We start from the raw sequence: 26,874 nt of genomic DNA on the forward strand, positions 1-26,874 counted from the left end.
GAAAACATGGGCCTTTCTTGTTATATATGGGGTGTATACGGGGGTATGTCATACCACCACTTCTCTGGCTGCCTTCATTGTGAAACTTTTTTCACTTACATTCACATTACTTTTCTCATACTGCCACTTCTAAATTCCCATCTCGACCATTGTTTATACTAGAATATACAGCACATTGGAAGATATCTTTATTTGTGATTGATGTGTAGAGAAACACAGGCTAAAAAGACCCCATCGCCACCCCCCCCCCCCCCCCCCAATATAATATTAAATCCACTATATCAGTTCTGCATGGATCTATAAGTTGTGCTCTGCATGGGAAGCTGTGATTATAGTGACATATATAAACTGCAGTATGACACCACAAAGCATGACATTAATATACTGCATACACAATATAAGTAGCTAAATAAGGCCCTATGTATGTAACAATATCTATACCTAACATGAGTCTGCTAATTGTGCCACTTACTCCAGTGTCTTCAGTTTTCGCATTTGTTTCAAAACAGCAGACAGTGCACACGCCCCAACATCACCGATACTGTTCCAAGATAATCTAAAGTAATAAGATTTTTATTTGAAATCAGTGACTTGAACAACCTAACCAACATAATATTGTCAATAAATAATGCATTCTGTTGTCAGATAGCACACAGAATGTACATTGCAGCAAGGTAAGTAGCTCTTCCTCGCTTCCGGGAGATAGTGGAGGGAGGTGACGAACAAGTCTGGAGGGGGCGGATATCATATAGGCCTCTCCATGTCATGCATTTGCGGCATTTTACTGTGCGGGCGGGGTTGGAGCAAAATGTCGTGATTCACCGCAAATCGTATCATGGAGGCCCCATCCCTCCCACTTCACTAGGAAATGGACAGGATGCGGGAGAACGGCCTACCTAGAATTCAGGATTCTCCAGGACAATAGTAGTTAATCTAATCACTTGATACAACTATATTTTTCAATACCATACAATGGATTAGTCCATGTCAATAAATACTTTTTGGGGTACTTTTACTGTAAGTGTGGTCTAGTGGAACCTCTGGTTTTTTTTTTTGCGGTTTTTAAACTAGTAAATTTACTAAAGGCCAAACCACTCAAAAACCGCCGGTTTTCGAATTGCCACATTGTACATCGCCGTCCCAAGCTTTTTTTTTTATACAGTTTGACAAAACGGAGAAAGCACCAAAAAAGAGAGGCATGTAATCTGAGCTATCTGTCCTTTAGAAGGTTAGAGGGGGCACAATACACTTATTAATTATGAGGACAATCATTATTGATTAATTAAAGGGCCAAAAATGAATAATGATCTTACTGGGTCAAAATTAATGTATGAGAATATTAAGAGTGCAACATTACTGGGGCAATAGTATTTTACAGTTCTGTTATGGGGACAATACTATTTGACTGCTAATAATAATAATTAATTTATGACAGGGGCAAAACTTATTATTTCATGATGTGCCAGTCTATAAGTACTCAATAAACATGTATTACCAACACTCTAATTGGTACAGTTTTACAAGGAAATATGTACAAACCCACCTATACATTGATGTTTTATTAAAAGGTGAGAAACGTGATTTTGCTAAGCTGACACCATCTTGTTGCCTGAGAGCCATTTTGTTCTCTTATAGCTTAAAGCCAGATTAGATACTGCTAGTTTGTAGGAGTAATTCATTATTTTCAAGAACCATGCTTATGACCTTGGATATAGCAGGTGGAGATAAAAACCAACTCCCCCCTGGGGAGTATTCCTGTGTGAAAATGATAGAATGTAACAACATCTGTGTAAAGGGAGCATGAGTGGTTAAAACCTTTTGGGGCGTAGTTTTCCGTAATATGTGATTTTTGCTACATAGATATGGACTTGTAACTAATAAAGCAGAGCTAATTGTACATGCAAACCATGCAGTGTATTTAATTCTCTCCAGCTGATGAGCTCATAACTGAAACTGACACTTACAGGTGAACAATCTGAATTAGAATCGACAGCAAGAAAATCTATACCAATTTGTGATTCAGCTTGAATCCTGGTAGTGTTTTGTGGAACACTTTTTGCTCCATTTTAGTGCACATTTGAAGCAATACAATGATTTATAAAACACTAGTAAAAATGAACATCAATCACGTTTCTAACGTGTATGCATTTTATATCTATATTTTTACCGTTAAAACATATATATAATGCATGCTAGCGGGCACTTGGCCTTATAGAGCCTGTGAATTCAGTACACACCAAGATATGAAAATCGTTTTAAGTAAACAACTTGTTCAATTCTCTGCACACCGTCCTCTACACTTACATGATTTCTTCCAAATTTTGACAGCATACAAACGCCTCTGCCAGAGATTTGCAAACACTGTCAGTTACTCCACATATATTTAAGCTAGGGAGACATAGAAGAAAAGTTACAGTCGATTCAGCAATACATACAAAATAGACTCAGTGAAGCATGTTTAAACACAAGTTCTACTGCCGGCACGTCTGCAACTCTGGAGCGTGAGATAATGTAACTGTCACATGGCTTGTGGGAACCAACCACCCGCTGTTTACACTGCAGCCAATCATGCTGCAATTCTTATATCGCTGTTATTTTGATTACAAACAAACAATGGAAGCAGTAATGTGCTTGCACTGATCAAGGCGAGAGTTACAGCAGTAAGGAATACTCACTCCTAGAACCTAGAAAAGTTTTTTGCGGGAAGTTGGCGATTTAAAAAAAAAAAATAAAAATGGACATCTGCTTGAGTGGTAAATGTGCCCACAATGTGGTTATAATGAGCCAACCCATTATTCAACACCCTTTAACTAAAACTACATTTGTTTTACACCAACATAACTACAATGACTACATGTTCCCAAATACGTGTTTATAGATTCTTGAAACGATAAAGAGATTTGCATTGGACTATGGTTTACGGCAGATGATTTGTTTCTGCACAAACCATACTCCCTATGGTACAGCCTTATAAAAAGCACAACCAAATATAATAGTATCTACTCAGCTAAGACACAACTGCTTCACTTATGCCAGACATCTAGGGCCTGATTCATTAAGGATCTTAACTTGAGAAACTTCTTATTTCAGTCTTCTGGACAAAACCATGTTACAATGCAAGGGGTGCAAATTAGTATTCTGCTTTGCACATAAGTTAAATACTGACTGTTTTTTCATGTAGCACACAAATATCAACTTTAAATTTCAGTGTACAAATAAGCTATCAAGTATTTGTGTGCTACATGAAACAACAGTCAGTATTTAACTTATGTGCAAAACAGAAAACTCATTTCCACCCCTTGCATTGTAACATGGTTTTGTCCAGGAGACTGAAATAATAAGTTTCTCAAGTTAAGATCCTTAATGAATCAGGTCCCTTGTCCTGATATGTAGCATCTACTGTACATATATATTTGTGAATGTTAAAAGAGATCTTGCATATAGGACCAATCTGTGCTTTACATTCATTGGCCTGTGTCTCTTTTATTAATATATTTTTGCTCTCTTTTTAGTGCATGTCATAGTAATCTATGACATGATTAATGGTGCGCCACTATCAAAATTGTGTGTAACATATATTTATGTTTCAACACATCTTAAAGGACTGTATTAATCTATCTGGTGTGATTAATATTTTGCACCAAAGTCTCATTTTAGACCGATGTATTATTGGATTAAGGTGCCCATCATTATACTCTGTGATTTGGATAGCCAATCAGTCTCACTCAAGTAAGCAATGATGGGATTATTTATATGATGATTACATTTGCACAGTATGCCTTTTGCCTCTCATTTTTTCACACACCTTGACGCAGTTTTAGTGCAAGAGCAGATATTAGACACGCACCGCGGGTGGACCATCTAGGCGCACAGGTGGGAAATGAAAGCGTTCTACAGTACAATGACAGTTTAACAAGCGAAAAGGTACTTACTTAATTTTCTTTAACAATTTAAAATGCGGAAGCCCCTCTGTAAGTTTCACTAAGCAGTGTTCTTTAAATTTGTTGTCCGATAAGCTGTGCAGAAAAGTACAAACCGTATTTCTTTACATTAAAAACAAAAATGACAATACACCTTAAAACTAATCTAAGCAATATACAGACTCAATTACACCAGCTATAGTGCCCTGTAGTTGGTGGGGTAGGGGGGCCTAGAGTGTTTACTCGTTGCTAGGCTTTCCATATTTCATGTGCCTATCCAGGCAAGCAGCAACTGAGCTTAAGACACGAGCAGCAGCAGATAGAGAAAGCTGTATGAACAGGTAGGAGAGAGCAGGACAGTCTGCTGACTGTACTCATTCTAGTTAGATAGTCCTGATTTTGGGTGACTTTTCCACTCAGTCAGGACTTTGTTCCGACTGTAGAGGACAGTTGGGAGCTATATGCCATTTCACAGTGCTCTACTCATGAAGGGGAAGCTGCAGACATCTAACAATAGTGGACATAGCCTTGTCCCTGTTTTTGATGTGTATAGGAAGGGGTTGGAGGGCAGCCTAGCATTGTATAAAATGATAGCTTGGTCCTTCCATGCCTACTTTGGAGGCTTGGAGACCCCCCTGTAGAAATCCTACGTTTACTCGAGGGTGGTGCATGTTTAGAGGAGATATTTCTGCCTGACTGTCAGAAGTCAGTGTTGCTATTTAATAGAGGGCTAGGAGTTACAGCGGAGGAGAAAAGTTAGAGCCAGGGCCCTAAGGCTTCCTCAATAACATGCCGCGCAACTAATAGGATGAACTCATAGCAACCAATCGGAGCTTAGCTTTCATCCGTCTTGTACACATTTTATTATACTGTCCAAACAGCGTTATCAACATACTGTAATGAGCTGTATATTCATTTAAACTTCTTCAGGGTGTCCTGTCCCGGAGAAGGGATAGCGCCAGTAGAGGTGAGCGCCTTGAGAACTGCAGAGGTTTCAAATATTGGCCCCCATTGGGAGCTCTACTTTAATAGCGACATGGCTACTTAAATGGCTCCACCAAGGAAAATGTCTCTAATAGCTTTTGAATTATGCATCTCTCAACATATTGGTTTTGTCAGTCTGCTCAATTATGTTTCATAAAATAAAGAAGAAGAAATACTTTGATGCGTTTACCTGATGTCTTCAAGCTGCCGACAGGATACCAGCGCCTCCATAAATGAGCTTTCAGAGCTCTCCCCCAGACCGCAGGACCCCAGGCTGCGTACACATAGTGTTATATAATCTTACAATCCTTGTGACAATGTTATCGTTAATTAAACAGGAACAATCTTTACAAACACAGGATAATCTACAGAGAATTGCGGAAACCGATCCCTCCCATTAAGCTCCAGATAACATACTGGACACCAGCAGCTGACACATAAACACCACAAATGTACAACTTCCAATGTTTAATTCAGCTGTCAGATTTCCATTTACACCCACACAGTTCCATTTTACAAACACTCCATTCATAAATGATTACTTGTACATGGTACACCTGTGCCAATTAACCTTTGGTTCCCCAACTGTTGCGGAATAACAAGTTCCAGCAGGCTCTGTCTGGCATGATGTGACTTGTAGTTCCACAACAGCTGGCTAGCCTAAAGTTGTCCGAACACTTTTATTCAAACATTGTTTGAGTTTTATTAATGCGTAATATACAAATTAACTCGTTAGCATAATACATATATGCATTGTTCTCTGTATTATACAAATACACACCTGTATATAATATTGACATACTGCTGTGTTTAATACAGGTATGTTTGTTGTTCTGCATAAATTACATATAAACACATATATGCATAATACAAATATTGATTACTTTGTGCTTAATACAAATGCAAACAGTTGCATAATCTAAATATACACTGTTCTATATATAATATATAATTTGTGCTCTGTTATATAGATGCACACTGGTGTATAACAAATATACGCAATGCTCTGTGTATTGCACATAATATAAATACATTATATGCGGTGTATAGTACAGACACACACTGTTCTATGTTTAATGCTAGCACAAACGCTGTTATGCTCTGTGAATAATGCCGTACATATAATCACACATCTCTGATTAATACAGCTATACATCTCTGTGCATAATATAGTTACAAACACTGTTCTGTAGATACAGATATATACTTTTGTATAATACATAGACATGTTTGTGCACTGTATGTATACAAAAGATACAAACAGATCTATGTATAATTCTTATAAAACAGCCCCAGAGGACCCCATTTACGCTTTGGTTTTTGCATAGATGTCAGATTCAAATTATCATTTGTTTAGAACATTCTACAAAATGACAGCTAGAATCTGATTGGTTGCTATAGGCAACATCTCCACTTTTTCAAACCCGCATATTAGTAAATATACCCCCAGATGTCAAGTCAAAGTCCGACCTTCTATCACTTTAGAAACCCACATTTTATTACCAAACAACTTTTCTGATTTTCTCCTAAAATATTGCTCATTTCAGTAGCATATATGACTTAAATTATTAATGACAGGACATTGGGACTGTCTTCATCAAATGTGGCACTGTTGTGTATATCACGTGCTCTCTTTACCTTGGGCAAAGTATGCTTCTCACCAACATGCAACGGGAAGCCGCAAAATGCATGTTCTTTAAAGTATAGATCTCCACCTGCAAAATTTAAGGTGCTTTGGGGAATGGAAATGGCTGTGTATCCCCTCCAGCTGTTTTATCTAATTTCATCTCGTCGTTCTTGAACTGCTCCGTAACATTGAACGGTACTTGGCAAGGAATACCCGTGCTCCACCCAACTTCTCCCATCAGCCAATGAAAACTTCTGCTCTCAAGGAAAACACGGCCATATTGCTCCACAAGCCTATGTGCAAGAAATGTAGCTGCACACGTGCAAATTGAGGCACACGGGGCCACCAAATGGGATTTTGTGCCTTGCCCACCTTGTGCACCATAGATGCATTCTGTAGACTGTCTTTATAATACTGGCCCAACACACACTTCTCTTGGATCAGTTAAGTGTGCACACTACTTTCTAATTAAACAAGTATATACACACTCTAATCTTACTTGCCAACTTCTTACAGTTGGCGTCTGGGAGCTGCCGGGGATGGGGGGAGGGTGGCTCAGAAAATTGCGTCATTTTGGCCCCAGTGACGTAATGACGCAAACGCGGCATTTTACAGCAGGGCCTGAGAATTGCAGCATTTTAGATCTAATTCTATCCCCTTCACTAGGAAGCGGGCAGATGCGGGAGGCTGTCATAACCACCCGGAATCCGGGCGTTTCCCGGACATTAAGGGAGAGTTGGGAAGTATGAGTCTAATGCATATTACTCAGATACAGATGGTGTATCAAAGCCCTGTATATAGGACTAATAGACTATGCTGTGTGATCTGTGTGGAGTTTATATGTTCTCCCCGTGTTTGCGTGGGTTTCCTCCGGGTGCTCCGGTTTCCTCCCACACTCCAAAAGCATACTAGTAGGTTAATTGGCTGCTATCAAGTTGACCCTAGTCTCTCTCTCTCTCTCTGTCTGTCTGTCTGTGGGAATTTAGACTGTAAGCTCCAAAGGGGCAGGGACTGATGTGAGCGAGTTCTCTGTACAGCGCTGCGGAATTAGTGGCGCTATATAATTAGCTGCTGATGATGATGATATACACACATTCTGTAATCCAATATACAAAGTGTACACTATGTAATACACACGGCTGCAAGGCTGTGCGGCATAATTCTCAGTGAATCATTTAAGTCACATTGACAGACGCCTGGTGCTGGGTGCAGTCTGCACTTGGCAAAAACATAGGTCAGCACACAGGATATTAGCGCTGGCATGCACAGCTAACAAAATAAAATGTTCTTTTCACTTGCTGCTAAAAAGGAAGTTGCTATGGCAACCTGTCAGTGCCTGGCTGTGTCTACACCTCGCTGGTGATGTCATCACACGCCCCAGGACTACGAGCCCATGAAACAAACAGCAGCTGACAGGGGCGAGCTGCTAGGAAGTGTGTGGGTTGTAGAAGCTGCCCTGCAGTGGCTCTTAGTTCCACTATCGTACACAAGGGGTCACTGGCAGCCCAATTCTGAGCAGGATAATAGTCATGGAATGGAAGCGACGTGTTCATTAATAGCAGCGCTTTTATCCACAATATATATATATATATAAAATTATTTTCTAGGCATTTAAGGGATTAGCTTATACTGTAGTTACCAGCAATATAAAATAACTTGCAGGGACATATCACGTGTGATATGTTCTAGGCAGGCGTGGAGGACTTCTGTGCACATTATGCTTATTTGCATTGTCAATGAGTTATAAAGCCCAGAGAATAGATAGATATAATAATACATGGACAGTGGTATTTGCATTCCGTATACAAAATAACAGAAATTGTACTGTGTGACCCCCCGCAGCTCTGCAATCTTTACTTACTTTTAAACCAAGGCATATTTGAGCGAATGTAGTGTCATGGGCATTTGCTCTGCAGGTTTGCCCTGTTCTCCTAAGTATAGTAACTAAGGTGTCTAGTTATCATTGGTGGATAGTAGATAGTACTGTATGCATCATTATGTATTGTTGTATGCAGCAGTGATGCAAAATATACTGCCGCTGGTATTAACCAGTCCAGGGCTCATTGGCGAGCCATGGCAAACCCCCCTTTCTAAAGTAATTAAAAACTTGCTGTCTGCGAATGGAGGCTCCGACCTGTTATAATGTACCATGCCCGGGCTACTATGGGAGCCCTGGCGTAGACCCCCCTCCGCCACAAAGACTGTTTGCCATTCACCGCCAGCCTAATACCCAGGCACTCTCACAGGAGATGCTCTGCTGGATCCCATTGTAAGATACCAGTAACCCTTTTGTAAATAGAAAAAAGCAGTGAAAGAGCCTACTCCTGGCATACCGCTGGCACTTTGGTTCAGCACCACTACCCATGGGTAACAGAACTCACACAGAGTCACGGAGAATGACTATTTCTCTAAACTTAGAGACGGCGACACTTTCAATTTTTGTTCGACCACCACTGGGAAAACATTTTTTGATAAGGATGCAGCTTCTAGAATTCTTACCATACACCACACAAATACATAATTGTTGAATCATTTTGTAAATGACACTATCTGCACTATATTTTGGATTAAACTCTTTTGAATAGAATGTGCAGATGTGCATTAATTTAAAAAAAAAAAAACCCCAATAAAAGTACTGGATTGACCTAGACGATTCCACAGCACTGCGGTTCCTTCCATGGGAGGAGTCATGTGACAGTGGCTCAACGTGCTCTCTCTACTGTCATTCAGTGCAGGGACAGACTGATCTCTCTGCAGAAATGCAAAGCATCAGATGCAGAGCAGCCCATATGTAGACACCAGGAAATATACATTTCTTGTGGCTCCATAACAAATGCAGTTTTATAGGGAACAGGAACTCCATTCCTGCTTATTTAGTTTATTGCTATTATTCATCCCTTATGGAACAGTACTAGGGTAAATAACCAAATCACTGTGGCATTTAATGATAATTTGGTTGTTTTATCCTGTGCTTTTTTCATAAGGATTTCCATAAGGATTTCTTTATATTGCTATGGCACAAGCCCCATCAAACTGTTCAGGCCGCCTACAAATAGTGTTAAAGGAGTCTCATATCAGTATTCTGTGCTGCTTGGAGACCCTGCATCCTTCTACCATGTAACTCTCAGTCCCCAGCTTCCTGCTTGCTTCCATTCCCCTCCTCACATAATGACACTGACATGCAGCCCTAATCTGACCCACAATCAGCAGACTCATATCATGAAATATTGTGTGCATTATGATGGACCGAGTAGTTACAGGTTGTTCTTGCCCTGTCCACATGAACACTGGTTACAAACGGACTTGTTGTAGGTGGAGAGTGGATACTTCAGGTGCAAAGGCACTTAAACCAATAAAAAAATTACCCAATGGAGCTCATTAACTAACATTGCATTTACGTTCAAACTTTGCACTAAACAACAGCAACCAATCAGACACTTAGAGCTAGATTTACTAAGCTGCGGGTTTGAACAAGTGGGGATGTTGCCTATAGCAACCAATCAGATTCTAAATGTCATTTTGTAGAAAGCACTAAATAAATGAAAGCTAGAATCTGATTGGTTGCTATAGGCAACATCCCCACTTGTTCAAACCCGCAGCTTAGTAAATCTAGCCCTTAGTGACATTGTCTAACTTCTACTAGACTTATAAAAGCTGATTGGCTGCTGTGGCTCAGTGCAATATTTGCACCTAAATGAAATGGTAGTACATGAGTCCCAATGAAACACAACAGAGTATTTGTTAAGTGCGAAGCATCGTAATACCATCATCATCTATTTATTTATATAGCACCACTAATTCTGCAGCGCATCACATCAGTCCCTGCCCCATTGGAGCTTACAGTCTAAATTTCCTAACACACACTCTCAGACAAACAGAGAGAGACTAGGGTCAATTTAATAGCAGCCAATTAACCTACCAGTATGTTTTTAGATTGTGGGAGGAAACTGGAGCACCTGGAGGAAACCCACAGAAACACGGGGAGAACATACAAACTCCACTCAAATAAGGCCATGGTCGGGAGTCGAACTCATGACCCCAGTGCTGTGAGGCAGAAGTGCTACCCACTAAGCCACCTAAACTACAGGTCAGGACCCAAAACATGGGGGCCTTTACAGAATGCAGTGGAGAGATGTAGTGTACATCCTGGGACAGCACATGCAAACAAGAATCAGCAGATGTCGCGAGAGGGGCCCTGCTGAAGCTATGTGTGGCTCGCTATTGAACAAAAAAGTATTGTCTAAAAGTCTCCAACCATTTAATAGTAACACTGTTGGTGGAAAAACAGACCAATTGAATGATCATTGTTTTCAGCTTGAGGACCATAATGCTCTTAAGCACCGTACGGTGCGGTATGTCTCAGTGTGGTACCTCTCTAATACATATATCAATGTATCATCAATCCCTTTAGGAATAACATATTACTGTAGAAGTGTGCATTGTGAGCCAATTGACAGGACATTAATATTGTTGACTTACCTAAGAACCTTTAACTGGGACATTCGGGGGAGAGCTTTTGCTAGAAGAGCAATGGCTTCATTTTCAAACTTAAATCTTAATAAACTGATAAGAGAAATGGAAATATATTAATACATTATTATCATCATTATTTATTTATTTATGCAGCACTGGACAACTGGAAACAATACAGTAAAACACAAGACTGGGTATTACTGATAAAGAGGTAAGAGTTTGATGCATTAGGTTAAGTGCCACCTACTGCATATTGGTCAAGCCAGATTGCAATAGGAAAAAGGTGCTTATTTGATGCAGTTACACAGCAATTTTAGTTTGGGGTAAGAGGGTTGTTTTGAGAATAGAATAGAATAAATATAAGTTTTGAGTGAACTGTGTAGAGAGGTAGTATTCAGGTAGAATAGCCTTGGAGGGTTAAGATGATAGCTCAGGAATTTAATAAGCTTGCCTAAGAAGTCAGTTTTCAAAGAACACTTGAAATTTTGGCAATTAGGGAAAAGGTCTCGTTGTTGAGGGATGGAGGGAATTCCACTGAATGGGCTGCAGGTGTATATGGTAATGAGAGCATACAATCAGGGAGGATAAGAGGCACAGATTTTAGGCAGAGTGGAGGGGTCGAGTTAGGAGATATTTTTAGACACGTGAAGACATGTATGTTAGTGCAGTTTTGTTAATGGCTTTGTAGAAGTATTTATATTGGATTTGGTAAAGTACGGATAGAAGTAGCATAACTTTTTGCAAGTAAATTTAGTCTAGCCACTGCATTCATAATAGAGTGTAGGTGTGAAAGTCTGTTTAGGGGAAGACCAGTAAGAAAGTAATTGCGAGAATACATGCACCAGAGTATGAGTGCATGAATTAAAGCTTTTGCAGTGTCTTTTGTGAGATATTTTCTTGAAATGTTTCTTAGATGCATATAACAGGATCTGGGCACAGATTGCATTTGGGCAACAAAGGCAGTTATGAATCATTGATGACACCTAGGCAGTAAATTGAGGGATAGGGTTTATTGTCGTGTTGTAAACAGAAATAAAAGATATCAGGTAGGTATCTTCTGTTGACTTGTGGAAATACTATCAGCTCATTTGTTTTACAAAATTGTGCCAGGACAGTGATTTTGCAGTGATCATTGAACCCCTTAGTCAGTGCTGTCTATGTGGAGTACAGTGGAGGATCCAGGGGGGGAACGTTCGGGGCAATCACCCATCCCCCTCCAGCAGCACAAATCCTACCTTTAAAATGCATCCTAGATGGCAATCAAAACGGGAGAGGGGCGGGGCCAAACACGGACAGAGCCAACCAGGACCAGTCAATCAGAATAAAGGAGGGGCCTAACTATGCTAAATCGCCCCCCCCCCCTAAAAATATAGTCTAGGTCCGCCCCTGGTGGAGCGTTGAAAACAAAAACCTGACTGACGAAGGTCCAGTAGGTTGTGTGAAGAAAGGAAATGAATGAAGGAAATGTAGGGCAGGCAAATGGAGAGTATTGGTTACTTCTATATTGAACAGAGAGATCACCAACTTTAAATTATTTTGGCCTGTGTTACAAGTTTTACAAATGTATTCTACTTAAAACAATGAACTCAAAGAACAACTATGAAAAAAAGTCCTCCAAGTAGGAATCTCTATCCTACACTGATGAGCTTCAACACAGGTGAAACAGTCTGTCTATATTTGGGAATGTTTCTCAGCATTGGATAGCGTCATACTCTGAATAACACACAGGTAAAACATTGACTCAAAAGTACATCATATACATGGTATACACCGAAATCAGTGACCTATTGATTGCAGCTAAAGTTTTGATACAGGATTTTTGGACTTTGTGTATAGCCTACCTGGCTAAGGTAGAAACATGAGCTGTGTGTCCTTTTGTTTTTTTTTAAAACCAAGGGAATAACGACTGTTGTATGGGGTTTCAGTTTAGTAAAAAGTGGAAATAGGGACAACTGATCCTCAGGAGAAGATGAACGGTCTGTGTAGTCTGGCATGGGGGTAACCAGACAAGTCTGGAAAACTTCAGATGTGGTGAAAACAAAAAGCAAAGTGTCTGATAATCAATGGATTCACAGTATATAAAAACCCAACAGCCAGACAAGATGCTACAACCAAGGCATACTTACTCTATGCTCTCCATGTTGGTATAGTGAGACAAATTCTCTGCCAGGTAATGAACACCTTCATAGGTTAAATTGTTATTGCCAAGCCTGAAAAATAAAGCATAAAAAACAGGAACGCTATATGTGTATTTCATGACTTTTAAATAAAACAAGAATATGCCCACCCCTTAGGCATGTTTTATTCAAAGGAATCACTTTATTAATGCCAAGCACTCTGCCAGTTCAGTAATCTGATCCCTTGGTGCACTGTTCAACTAAAGATGGTTTAAGTCTATCTCTAATGCGCACTTGGAAGCATTTACACACTGCTTCATAAAATACGAAGATCAATAATGTTCCCTGTGTAAATTGCTACCGATTCTTTACAGCGGAACAACATGAAGACACAGCCTTCCTTTGGATGAATTGAGTTGACAGGGTGATATGAGGTGAATGGTTTGCAGGAAAAGAATTTCCCACATGATCCACAGGCCATTTAAATACCAAAGCATATAAGAAAGTGTGAGCATTTTAATATTAAACAGTGGAGGTGTATATTTTGCATATTTTGTGTGCTAAACCAAATGAGGATTCAGCCTATATAATTGTTAGGAACTCCCAAGCCAGTACAGTGAAACTCGGGGACTACTCTGAAGGCCCGGTGTTCGCTGGAGCCCCTAGTGGTGGGGACAGACTGGGCTGCAGGCCGACCGAGGGTCGAGTAACGTATACTGACTTAAAGGAGTTCCCAGAAGTGGAGTGATTGGTGGACTGTAGTATAAGAAGAATCCTAGGTCAAAAGATCACAGGCACAGATGCAATATCCAAAGGCAAGCGAAGGGTCAAACTCACAGGCAGAGAAGCAAAATCCGAATTCCAGGCAAAAGGTCAAGGTCAGAAGAGAAGGGTCACAGGTCCAACAACAAGCAGGGGTCAAAACACGGGTAGTCAAATCCAAGGTAGCAGGAACCAAAATGGATAGCACAAGCAGGCAGCAGAACTGAGGACAGAACGCTATAACCGGCAGTGAGGCTGCAGACCTCACTGCCTTAAATACCAGTAGTGGCCAATCAGAGCCTAGCTCTGACATCACATGGGCAGGCTCAATCCTGCCATATTAATCAGCCCACAGGCTTGTGGGCGCTTCTGCGCATGCGCCCGGCTGTTCCCAGCTGCCGGGATGCAGTGCCCCTGTAAATAGCGTCCGACCGTTGCCCTGGCAACGGTCGGGTAAAAGCAGGAAGTGACGTCCCGTTTGCCATGCAGGAAATAGGTGAGAGTCGCGGCGGTGCCCGCGGCCGCCGCGACTGCTATCAATAATCCCTAGGAACCAATGACATCACTGGTTGCTAGAGAACTATCTCAGTGATATCATTGGCTCCTAGTAAACCAATAAGATGCATTCTCATGAATATTGGAATCAACACACAAAATGGCTGCCTCCAAGCAAATGGTGCACTTTACATCAACCTCTTGGTCAGTAAGGTTAATATGAAGTTCTATCTCCTTATAAATACTTTTGATCTCTGTTTATAAAAAAATTGTTTGTCCAGCTGTATATATTTTTTTCAATACTTTTAAAAAAATCTTCCTTGTGTTCCTTATTGGCATATTAATTGCTTTCGACATGCAAATACAGCCAATGAGCCCAGCTCAGATTATTTTTATATTGGAGTTTCTGCAGCAAAAATGGAATTTTTATAATTCAATGCAATCTGTGTTAGTCAGTGATGGTGTTTCTCTAATGCAGGTCTGTAATATGAAAGAAATAATATGAACACTACCAGTTTTATGGCCTTAAATACAATTAATGAATGATTTAGCTAAAAACGACCTGCCAGCAATTCCTAGCACCTTCCATGATCTTCCATATAATAAAATTCCATCATTTCTACATTAACAGAATTGTGCTGTACTTACATTAACTTCCTTATTGATAACACCTGTGGGAATCCTTGGAACAATGTCAGGAGACAGGCATCGTCCAGCGACATAGATTGTAAGCTGGATGAAATAGAGAAATAGAGAACAGTGTCACAAAATGTTCTGCCACTAGTCTTCACACTGGGGTGAGTCAGCAGGGTTTGATGGGCTATATACACACACACCTATACGCACTTATATTTCCAAATATCTTTCCAAGCAGGGGTTGGCTGGGCTGGGGGGAAAGGGGGCATATGCCACCCGGGCTGGTCACATAGTGGACTACCTTGGGCTGAGTCACCTGCATTTTTTTTCCCTTTAAAATAGGCTGCTGAGTCGAGTATTCCCCCCTACGCTAAGATTTGCCAGCCCTTCCCTGTTTCCAAGCATTAAAACACAGCATTCAGAAAGCAGCCACCTATGGGAAACACAGTATCCATTTCACACTAAGGGGTATATTTAGTAAACTGCGGGTTTCAAAAAGTGGAGATGTTGCCTATAGCAACCAGTCAGATTACAGCTGTCATTTTGTAGAATGTACTAAATAAATGATAACTAGAATGTAATTGGTTGCTATGGGCAACAGCTCCACTTTGTCAAAGCCCCAGTTTACTAAGCTCTTTAGCTTTAAGTATACCTAAGATACTTATATTTAAGTTCTTAATAGCATCCCCTGGTCAGTGTAATATATTGTGCACAATTAACAGAAATCAATGGGGTATTAGCTTAAGTAAAGCAAGTTATTTGCGTCTCTTTGGTCATGCCCCAATAGGCAACACATTGCCGATTTATAGTGCTAAATTTGTGGCCTACAACTACAGGGATGCAAAGACTAGAAAAGTTAGGTCAATTTGGACATCCTACTTCATTCATTTGAAATATGTCTTTGTTCTAATCCGTTGCTCAATTGACCCTTATTTAACGTATTTGTGATTTAGGAAAGAGACGGAACAGAATAAACGTCATTGAGGTTAGAGAACGAGTAGTAGATAATGCCAACTCCGCGCCAGTCTAACAACTCAGGAGCGCCTTCAGGAACGCATTGCCACCGATGCAGCTAATCTGAATATCTTGTCAGCTAATAAAATGTGTGCTTAGCAATTTTGTCTCTTAATGCGGTGCATGAGTTTGAATGTATAGAACACCCTGTTAACACCCGATCTTGCCATCATTCCGGGGATAAAAATTCTCTCCTCTGCAAAAGGGACCATCTTGCTCCATACCTGGAGGTAAGCTACTAGCTGTCATCCTGAACAGGAAATCTAAAAAAATAATTTTTCTACATAAATATATTCCACAAGGAAAAGGGAAAGTTGTGTATATTTGTGTATCCAAAGCACAGGCCATATCCAAGGCCTAGAAAGAACAGTAGTGAACCATGTAGGCATGACACCAGGAGCGAGCACATGCTATGGCTCCACACCCAGTATTTATGACAAGTAGAGGGGTGTGACCAGTGTGGGGAGGAGAGGTAGGTACCATGTGGAGGGAGAGTTGGACTGGAGATTTTCTGGGTGAATGGCTATGATTGGCTTCCTGTGTGTTTAACCAATGGCGCTTAGCCCACCCTCCCATCAAGTCCCTGGCATTAGTGGCCAACCTTGTTTAGACCGCCGATGGCATGGTCACATGGGGTGAGGGCTTATCTATGCATCCATAGTAACAGAAACAAACAACACAATCTGATCAACTATGGAGGCCTAGGGGACTAAAATAGTACAAAAGTCAAAAGCACACAGCATGAAATGACACAGATCCAATATAGCATACTATTTAAGTGAGCTACTCAGACTATGTAGGGATTTTTTTGCTAAATTAACTCATTCCTTATAAAGAGCCATATGACACATGTGTCTGAGTGATTGGCACCACCCAGCACCTATACTGCCCGGAGTATCTGTACCACCTTCTAAGCCCATATTATGCCCCCTACTGGACATTTGAATTGTTTGAAGTTGGATTTTCCCTTTAACACATTAAAACAAATAATTTAACACCACTTCTGTTTTAAAATATTAATTGTAACACATGTACAGGTATCGTACAGTATGTAAGTAAGATATTGCTCCATTATCTATGTGTAACGAGCAACTTTCTTACTGTATCTCCTGTAGCTCCGGACACTTGGATAATTCTGCAATAAATTGTCTTCCTCCATCAGAAGTCACCAAAAAACAACTGGATACACTAAATAAGGAGATGTTATTGAATTATTTTTGCCACAGCCCATATAGGTTTACAGTTAACACTTCATTGTAGAATATAATTATATATAATTAATGAGCACAAAATCCAGGGTTTAGTTCAGGATTCCGATTAATACTAAGGAGCTTTAGTAACATTTGGATTTATCCATCGGAATACACATTCTGAATTCTTTGTTATTTATTAATGTACAAAATACAGAGTTATCACTTCCAAGTGCCAAAATAAGTACAGTAAAATGGTGGTCTTACAAGCCCAACCTGTTTTACTTTAATATACAAATTAAGGGTTGAATTCGGCAGAATATTTGCAGTGAAAAATAACTAAATAAGATAGGGACATTCTTACATAATTAAAAGTAGCAACAAAGAAAAATTTATATTCTTTACATTTTATTTAATTATATTATGTTGTTTCGACTTTTCTTAAAACTTTCTTTGGTTGATTATGACTGGTACTGCCTGGCTGTACAATCTAAGGCACTACACACACTGAGATTGACCATTGAGAAACATGTAGCCAAATTGCATTGATCCAGTTGATGAAGGATTTCCTGAACAACCCAATCACAGTGAAGGCTTGGACTCCTGTATGTCTGGTTCAGACAATGATAACATACACGAAAGTGGGGTCATTGTTTGTTGTTTCTTGGCCATGCATAAACAAATCTGATTGAATTACATACAAGCGCCAATCAGAGAGGACTTTGATCATGTATGACCAGCCCACACATGGTACAATAGCCAAACAATTTAGTGGAATCGTTCACATTGACCTGGAATAAATATCCATGTCCTGTTTCATAAACTCACTTTATGACATTGAGATTCCTCTTCTGAGTAAGCAAATGTGTGAGAGACAATGCTCCCCGTTCACCAACAGGATTACTGGACAAACTGGAGAAGAAAAAGGATTTGAGCATTAAAGCTTATTAATACATACCATTATACTGAATCATATACAACACATGCTATATTTAGGCTAAATCTCAGATTGATTTTTTTAAACAGTGAATGCATGAAAAATGCATAAAATTCATGTCTATAAAACTGTAGCAGCTGACAGGACAGACCTCAGGCCTCAGGGTAAGGTACAGTTACAGACCTGAAGTCTCAGGGTGAGGCACAATTGTGATCAGAGACCAGCTAGTGTTTAGAAAGGGCAGGAAAGGTGCAAGGTCAGAAAACTAGCCAAAGGTCAGGGTCACAGGAAGGCAGGCATGGTCAAAAATAGGTTAGGTCAACAATGGAAAATTAGAGTGACAATTAGACAGCAGGGCACAGGGATATTCATAGACAAGCCAGATCAGTAACAGGTAGCTAATATAAATATAGCTAAACGCAGAAGACTTGATGTTAATGCACGGCAGTGTGACTTGTGCTCTCCTTTATTAATATTTATTTAACTCTGGCACAAGCAGGCACGGGCTGGCACAGTTTAGCCCGGGGGGCACACAGGCGGCCGCATCACATGACACGCGATGCAGCCGCATCATTGATGACGCAGCCGCATCACATGACACGCGATGCAGCCGCCTGTGCGCTGACGCGGACGCATCGCTTGTTTTGTGATGCGGCCGCAGGTAATATTGAAGAAAAACATGCATCTCCGGGGGGGGGGGGGTGGCGGCCCGAACAGGGGTCAGACTGAGCGGCCCGGGGGACCGATGCCCCCTGCCCCAGCCCGCCCCTGGGCACAAGCCTGACCTGAGATCCATAACGTGAGCAATGGCTGAAAAGTGATCAATAATAAATTATCAATAATAATTTGTAAATCCCAGGAAATGTTGTGAAGCTTTCAGAACAGTGGCTAGTGGCCAATTAAGAACTGCTGACACCTAACTATAATTCCTTGAGCGCTGCAAATCCTACCAACAGATTATTTTAATTGACCAATTTAGATAACCCAGTGACTTCACATGTGCCTGAAGTATTGTGCCAAACCCACGTTCTAATTAATATACACTATAGAGACACAAAGGTCCTGAATCGTCTTCAGACTTAAGTCCCGCTGTGCTGTATCTTGCATGAAATTGCTCTGTACATGATCAGAACAGACTTTACATTACACCACTGATGGCAATTGCATCCAAATGCAAATTACACTTCCGATTGGCTACCAGTTGAAGGGTGGAACGGGGGGGGGGGGGGGGGGAGTGGAGGCACGTAGATAATGTACAAAAAGGGCGTCAAGCTTCAATACATGCACATTCGTCCAATTCAAGCTATGCATCTCTTAGGTTATGTTGTTTCACTTGCACCAGCCACAGGGCAGGTGTAAGTGCCGACTGACAGTGATGTCTGACACATAACCGTGTCAGAACGCGTGTTTGCAAAAAACTATAAAAATGCATTTTATGTACTATGCATTAACATCCTGAATTATGTATTTCATGTAAAAGAAAATAAAAACAATTTTTACATATAGTTTTAGCAATAATTATAGTATTAATAGTTGTAAATTAATTTAATGAAATCTTTTTCTTGAAGCATTGTGATGTGACTAAATATTTCAAATATGCATGTGCGTATCTCGGACTGTGTTCTGTCTGCATACGGTAAGTAATGCATAGGCAGAGCGTGTTTATACCTAGATTTAAATGGAAACAATTGTTGAGATCTGCTTGTACTTGAATACGGGCATGTAAGTTACGTCTGATTTTTTAAGATGAAAATTGCCTTCAAATTGTGTTCAAAGATGAATCAGGCCCAAAGTCTCTGACACTGTTAATGTTTAATACTTAAAACGACAATTTTATTAAAGGTAAAAGCTGACGAGTTTTGGCTTTAATAAAATTGGCGTTTTAAAAATGGCAGTCAAAATCGCTGAAAATCTGAGGTTTGACAAACCTATGGGTTAATACATTTACCCCATGGTCTTCGAGAATGGTCTTTCTTCTGTACAAAAAAAATGAAACTAACATCAGGTGAAATAGATTTTTAGATCAATCGCTCCTGCAGATTCTCCTTTACATAATTTGGCATTGATAGGAGAGGCAAATGGGAGAAGAGATACCTGGAAGTTGCTGACACAAAACAAATGGATGGTGGGTAGAGTTTTGGCCATGCATTTACAGAAAACATTGCAAATTCAGAATATTCTCAGGAAACAGAACGTTGAATAACAGCCAAAGGAAGGGAAGGAGTAGATTTTATTTTTTCAAAACATGCACAAAAACATGAAGAACTCTAAGACAGGAATTGACTGGACCACCCTACTTTATAAATTAAGTGGAACAGTTCAAGCCAGATACATCCTCCAGGAATAACTCATCCATCAATGGTTGTAACGAGGAGAGGATTTGAGAGGAAACAGTGGTTTTCATTCAGATCTTCAAGAAACAAACACAGAGAAAAATCCCCCAGCACACTGCTATAGCCTGCAAAGGACCCTATTAGCAAAAGCGCCGTGAAGTGGCGGGTGGCTTAAACATACATTTGCAAATTTGTGCAATTGAGACTTTTGCATTTTTATGTACAAATAGAAATGGAAGCTCCTTTGCTGGCTATAGCAGTGTTCTGGGGGATTTCTCTCTGTGTTTGTTCCTTTTAGGATAACCCCACCCTTTCAAGCACCTGCTATGAGCCTATCGATTGATTGAACAACTTCCACTTTTGTATTGTTCATTCAGATCTTGTCTAACAAAATTACCAGCATTTGCTAAACCTAAGGTGGCCATGAAAATAAATTATAATTCAGAATATAGCATTAAAACTGAAAGAGTAAATTTAGAAAAGAGTCCACTCAATAGTGGTCAATGCTGCCTATGAAGGCCTCTCCTGAACCATCTAGGCTGTGTTAGGATCTATTAAAAGTGTGACTACTACATTTGTATAAAATCCCGATATACTTCTCTCAAGTTGAAATGTTTTTTTATATTTTTTTTTTTTCCATTTTTTGTATTTCCTTTACTTGCTGTTTTATACACTAAATGAGAGAACAATTGTGTTCCTATGAAATGTTTTCTATCGTTTTTTATTGCTATATATTCTATAGTTTTGATTAATTGAATATAAAAACTGTGCTTTAGTTTTACAATACCCAGATGTCTAAAATTAGACCAGTCAGAAATGAAGGAGGGGTATAAATAGTTAAAAAGAAAGGTCTTTAAACATCTATGAAAAAGATAGCCTTAGTGCTGACGAATCGCGTTAGTTGCATGTAATATCTTGTTGCATGCCTGTAACTGCAGACCCAATTGAGCTATAGACCTGATTTTGTACTTACATGGATATTACCAGGATTCTATCTATTTGAGTCTACCAGCCTTAATATCACCTGACCTATCGGAGCGCACCAGACGGAGCTTGATCATCCATTAATACTTATACTGGAGCGCACAAGATGGAGACCGTAACTTTTCTTCCAGCTGTTTGAACCATATGGGAGATCTCTTCTTCCCTAGCAGCCTGGACGCCCACATTGTGTACAAGTAAGGATACACCCTCAAGGGGTGTTATATGTATACCTGCTTCTTATGCTCCTTACAGAGGAACTTTATCTGAATGCTCATCCATTATAAGCCAGGTGCCACGAGAGGGGTGAGACTCTAGGAACCACCCTTTTCTTTTTAATTGACCTAAGTACTTTTATCGCTGGCAGGGCCGGATTAAGGGAATGGAGGCCCCTGGGCTAAAGGGGCCTCCATTCCCCCGTGAGGGCCCCCCCCCCCCGTGATCCGAGCCGCCCTCCCCGGTGAGCTGAGCCACCCACAAGGCACTTACCTCCTTCTTCTGGCATTGTAGTCCTTCCCTGGCGCGCTGTACGCTCTTTACTGAGGAGATCTCGTGAGAGTGAGACTTACGAGATCTCCTCAGTAAGGAGACTACAGCGCGCCGGGGAAGGACCGCAGTGAAAGTGCTCAGCAGCACTGAACGCGCCGGGGGCGCCCCCGCCCCCGACCGATCAATAATGCTGCTGAGCACTTTCAAGGGCCCCCTGGATGCCCGAGGCCCCTGGGCTGTAGCCCAGTTAGCCCTAGGGTTAATCCGGCCCTGATCGCTGGTAATTTTGGCAAACTATAAGACTTTTAAAGAGCTCTAAGATTAGTATACCTAGTGTACTGGCCACACACTCAGTTTACCTTAAATAATTTGCACATTTATTATAGAGTCTTACAACTTCTATTCTTATGATTGGTCGTTTGTTACTAGACATGCATAGTATTATTAGCGTGGAATGTGATGTCTTTAATATACACTATTGACATGATATATGCTAATATTATCCTTATATGATCTGTGTATTTACATTGTATTTTGGAAGAAGCCATCCATCTCTCTTTTTTTTCCTTTTCCTTATGAAATGTTTGGTCTTCTTGGCGCACCTAATCTTTCAGATATTGTACCATCCAGGCTTCTGACTTTCCCGGTTTCAGAGTTTTTGGTTGACAAAAGTGGATAAAGACTAAAATATCACCATTCATCTTCGTTCCACCTACATAGATTTTTCTGCAGGAACGATTAAACTTCTCTGGGTACCAACGGGGAGGACCACTTTTAGATGCATTACTTTTCATGCAACCACTGCCTAAATTAAATTAAGAATTAATATACATTACAAAGGTTTATGAGGTCGTGAAGGGATAATAACTGATAGTCATGGAGTCCTTGAAGAGCTTGAATTAAGTAAACCTGTATTGCCACCTGCTTCTCCCCATGACCAAGGAGGTCCATATCAGTCAAGTTATTAATGGGACTCCCGCATTCCGGGTAGGTCTCCCGGACCCCCACGAGAGCTGACAATTCTCCCGCATCTGCCCACTTCCTAGTGAAGTGGGCATATTTGAAGCCTTCATGATGCGATGCTCCGGGAATCGCATCATTTTGGCTCACGACCCGTGCTAAAATGACGCATTTGCATCATTACGTCACAGGGGGCGGGGCCAAAATGACACGATTCGCGGAGCCCCACCCCCCTCACGGCCACCTCTACACGGAGACTCCCAGAGGCCGATAATTAAAGGTTGGCAACTTTGGATGTCAATGGGGTACATGGCCTCAGGTAACTCACAGACTGTGGATGATGTTGCTGAATGAGTGTGGACCCTCTGTGCTGCAAGGGTGAGGCTGGCTCACCTGGGGCGCAGGGTGATTGATTTTAACTAGGGACACCCACAATGATGGCAATGGGGCTTTGTGACAAGGCACCTACAGGTCCTAGGTCTCAGGATCACTCTGCTGGACAGCACCAGACACAAGACAAAAATTCGCTCTGAATAGATTGGAGTCTAGGATTTAAAACAAACTTACTCAATATTTTGGACTGAACTGCAATGCCTCAGGCCGTCTGTAAGAGATGTCATGCCAACATGGGACATTTGTACAGAGGCCAATCTGTAAGAAACGGGAGAAAATTATCAGCATAACTAGAGCTACAGAATAAATGTACAAAAGCAAAGGAGGTAGGGGTGATTTTGCAAGCACAATAATTAAAAAAAAATATCTCCATCTATATTTTTTATTAAATAAACTCCAATCCTCCAGTTAGCTTATCCATGGGGTTGCCATGTCTCATGGTTTGGGAGAAACGCACCCAAACTGTCATCTGCAAAGCAAAAGTTAATTTCAGCAGGCAAGCCCATATGGGTCCATCACAGGCCCATTCCAGCAGACAGGCCCAAGCTGCCAGTGGGATATGGGCACACCTAAAAAGATGCCAACAGGTAAGGACGTAACATAGAACAGCCTGCAGCCAATCAGATCATGGGAATGATCTCTGCAGTGCATGGTCAAGAGTGGTCAATGATTAATACAACAGTATGTAATATTCCTGCCTCTCTTGTAAGGCGGCAAGCAATAACAATATGTAGCATAATAAATGGATAATGATTGAAAATAATTTATAATGAGTACCAACATTCATTCAACAGAGTTCTATTCACACTGCTGATATGTAAACATCAAGGGGTATATTTACTAAACTGCGGGTTTGAAAAAGTGGAGATGTTACCTCTAGCAACCAATCAGATTCTAGTTATCATTTATTAGTATTCTACAAAATGACAGCTAGAATCTGATTGGTTGCTATAGACAACATCTCCACTTTTTCAAACCCGCAGTTTAGTAAATATACCCCCAGGGCTCTTTTAGAAATGAATAATCCCAAGGTAAAAGAACCACATAGTTCCTAGAAATGCTTCCAATTCATAAACCACTACAATGTTTTGCATAAAAGTCTTGCTGCTGATTAAAAAGAAAAAAAAATTCTCCATGGTAGAATTTCAATGGTATTTAAAGTGTGCAGATTTATAGTAGCAGATCATTAAAATGTATATAGACATTTTAATAATCAGACCAGAGCAGTCACAATTTCAAAGAAATCAAAGCCGTCCACAATATAGTAGCTATAGTTGTTGGTTTGCACAGCAGTCCGAAACACCATCTCATTGAGATCTGCAGAGACCACAAGAAACTAGCATAGCGGATAATGAATTGAGCCGCGGCTGCAGCCTTTGATCTCCGTGTGGCTGGTGTTCTCTGTTAATAGACTTATAGAGTGAGCAAGATTCTTTCTCCCCAAGACAATAAGGTGTTTCTACAAACAATATAAGTGGTAACTAACAACTCTATCATACAAATGACAGACTGTCAACCTTGAAAATGTATGCGGTCGTTGTCACCAATGAAAATGCTGAATTTGCACTTATATTACATCTCAGTACAAAAAGAGGTTAGCTATACATATAGTGTTGTGTGAGGATACCACCCTTAGCTGGGACAGCAGTTACCCTCTGTGGGATTCAACTCACTCAGGCAGGCCAGAATATATCCAAAATAAGGCTCTATTACGGCAGCACAACACCACAAGACGTTCACAAGATACAGGGTAAATGGTAGCATGTATCCTCCAGCAGCCTCTTGCAGTCAGCACTCCAAAGTAATAATCTCAGTCTCTTTCAGAGTCTTGTCCTCCCGCAATATTACCACTACCGATTAGCTAGACGGTTACTAGCCTGGGTTACTGACTCACACAGACCCTGTCCTGGTAGGGTTCCCTCCAGCGGCACTACAATGACTGCCCAGAGTCCTTTTCGCTGATGTCTTGTACACCAGGATCCTCCAAGCTAGAATAGCTCTATTGGCATTCTGCTCTACTTATATTCTTGGCTGTATACACAGGGAGTACGGTCAAATGTCTCAATCTTCCCCCTTTCAGCAGGGGTCTATCAGGGGACACTAACTGTTAGACATACTGTCTCTGTTACCTTGATTATACAATGAAATGGCTTGACTCAATTAGTTATTTGGCTGGATTCACTAAACAAAGGGTTACAATATAACATCAAGGAATGACACTTCACGCTTGCCTGAAACAACAAGATATTTGACACATTGTATCTGCCACATTACACAATCTGATTCTGTGATACAACAACATTTATATTGATACATTTCCCAATGCTATTTCAGACAGTATATTACTGTGGAGGCACTGCATATCATCTAGAAGTTCTAACCTAATTACCACTCAGACTACCTGTTGACCGAGCTAATTAACGTGGGCTGCCAGCTAGCTATGTCAAGTCACTCAGACATTGTTCTGATTACAGACCAGGGGCTAGATTTACTAAGCTGTCATTTTGTAGAAGGTACTAAATAAATGAAAGCTAGAATCTGATTGGTTGCTATAGGCAACATCCCCACTTTTTCAAACCCCCAGCTTAGTAAATCTAGCCCCAGATCTAAGTCACACCTCATGACAATGGACATTTGAGACAAATGGTAATTACCTTAGCTAACACAAGCAAACACAAGCAAAATGACTTCTGCTGTCCTGTTATTTTCACACACTATAGCAATACTCTTTATTTCTAATACATACAAAATTGCAGATAATAGCAAGGGCAAACTGTACCTAATACCATGAAATAATAATACACATAATATACAGATGCTCTGGTGTATATACTAAGACTGGGCCAAGGATTAAAAAGTACATTAAACTGTGAGAAACAGGTGATGAATAAAAAGTTCTCAGTCCAGTACCACCTCGTTTCCTCACATGTTGGATCACAGATAGAGTTGAAATCACCTATAGCATTTCTCCACCTAATCTTTTGGTTGTTCCATCAAAGGAAGTATGCCATATTAGAATCCCCGAGTTTTTCAAAGGACAAGAACCTGAATGATTTCTAAATTAAGAGCAAATTAAATACAACCAAACTGCACTCAACTTATAGAGCAACATATACTATAACAACATAACATAAGAATATAACAATAATATAATAATTGAATATACGTGTAAACAATTGTATACACCAAAACATATAAATACTAATAAATAAAAATACAGGGTGGCTCAAAAGTGTGGAAAACCCTTTTAAAAATGTTAAAAAACAGAGTTACATCCAAGAAGGCCGACTTCAAGATGGCCGCCATACTGGTCACATACACTAAAAGTTATCCACCACACCGAGATCATGTGTGTAGACAGTGGATTAATATTTCCTTACTCATTTCCATTTTAACAGGGTGTTTCCACACTTATGGTCCACCCTGTATACAAGAAATAATATAACATGAACAATGGTAAAGAAAGACCAGCTGTCCTATAATGACATAATCACAATTCAAGACAGCGCATAAGTTGTCCCAAGCTACAAAGAGATTGGGAAAAGTATAAGACTATCCAGAAA

The 26,874-nt window shown here is 40.4% G+C and overlaps 1 protein-coding gene across 2 annotated transcripts in view; it reads right to left on the bottom strand.

Moving 5' to 3' along the window:
- Positions 1-26,874, bottom strand: part of NLRC5 (NLR family CARD domain containing 5) — a 91,175-nt gene that overhangs the window by 3,769 nt on the left and 60,532 nt on the right. For both annotated transcript variants that reach the window (XM_075188970.1, XM_075188969.1), the window contains exons 34-43: positions 23,486-23,569; positions 18,047-18,130; positions 17,130-17,216; positions 15,027-15,110; positions 13,131-13,214; positions 11,011-11,094; positions 5,095-5,178; positions 3,933-4,016; positions 2,305-2,388; positions 473-556 (exon numbers count right to left, since the gene is read on the bottom strand). In XM_075188970.1, the coding sequence (XP_075045071.1) occupies positions 473-556; positions 2,305-2,388; positions 3,933-4,016; positions 5,095-5,178; positions 11,011-11,094; positions 13,131-13,214; positions 15,027-15,110; positions 17,130-17,216; positions 18,047-18,130; positions 23,486-23,569 (843 nt within the window). The remainder of the gene's footprint in view (positions 1-472; positions 557-2,304; positions 2,389-3,932; positions 4,017-5,094; positions 5,179-11,010; positions 11,095-13,130; positions 13,215-15,026; positions 15,111-17,129; positions 17,217-18,046; positions 18,131-23,485; positions 23,570-26,874) is intronic.

The sequence above is a fragment of the Mixophyes fleayi genome, chromosome 10, assembly GCF_038048845.1.
Source record: "Mixophyes fleayi isolate aMixFle1 chromosome 10, aMixFle1.hap1, whole genome shotgun sequence".
Lineage (NCBI taxonomy): Eukaryota > Metazoa > Chordata > Amphibia > Anura > Limnodynastidae > Mixophyes > Mixophyes fleayi.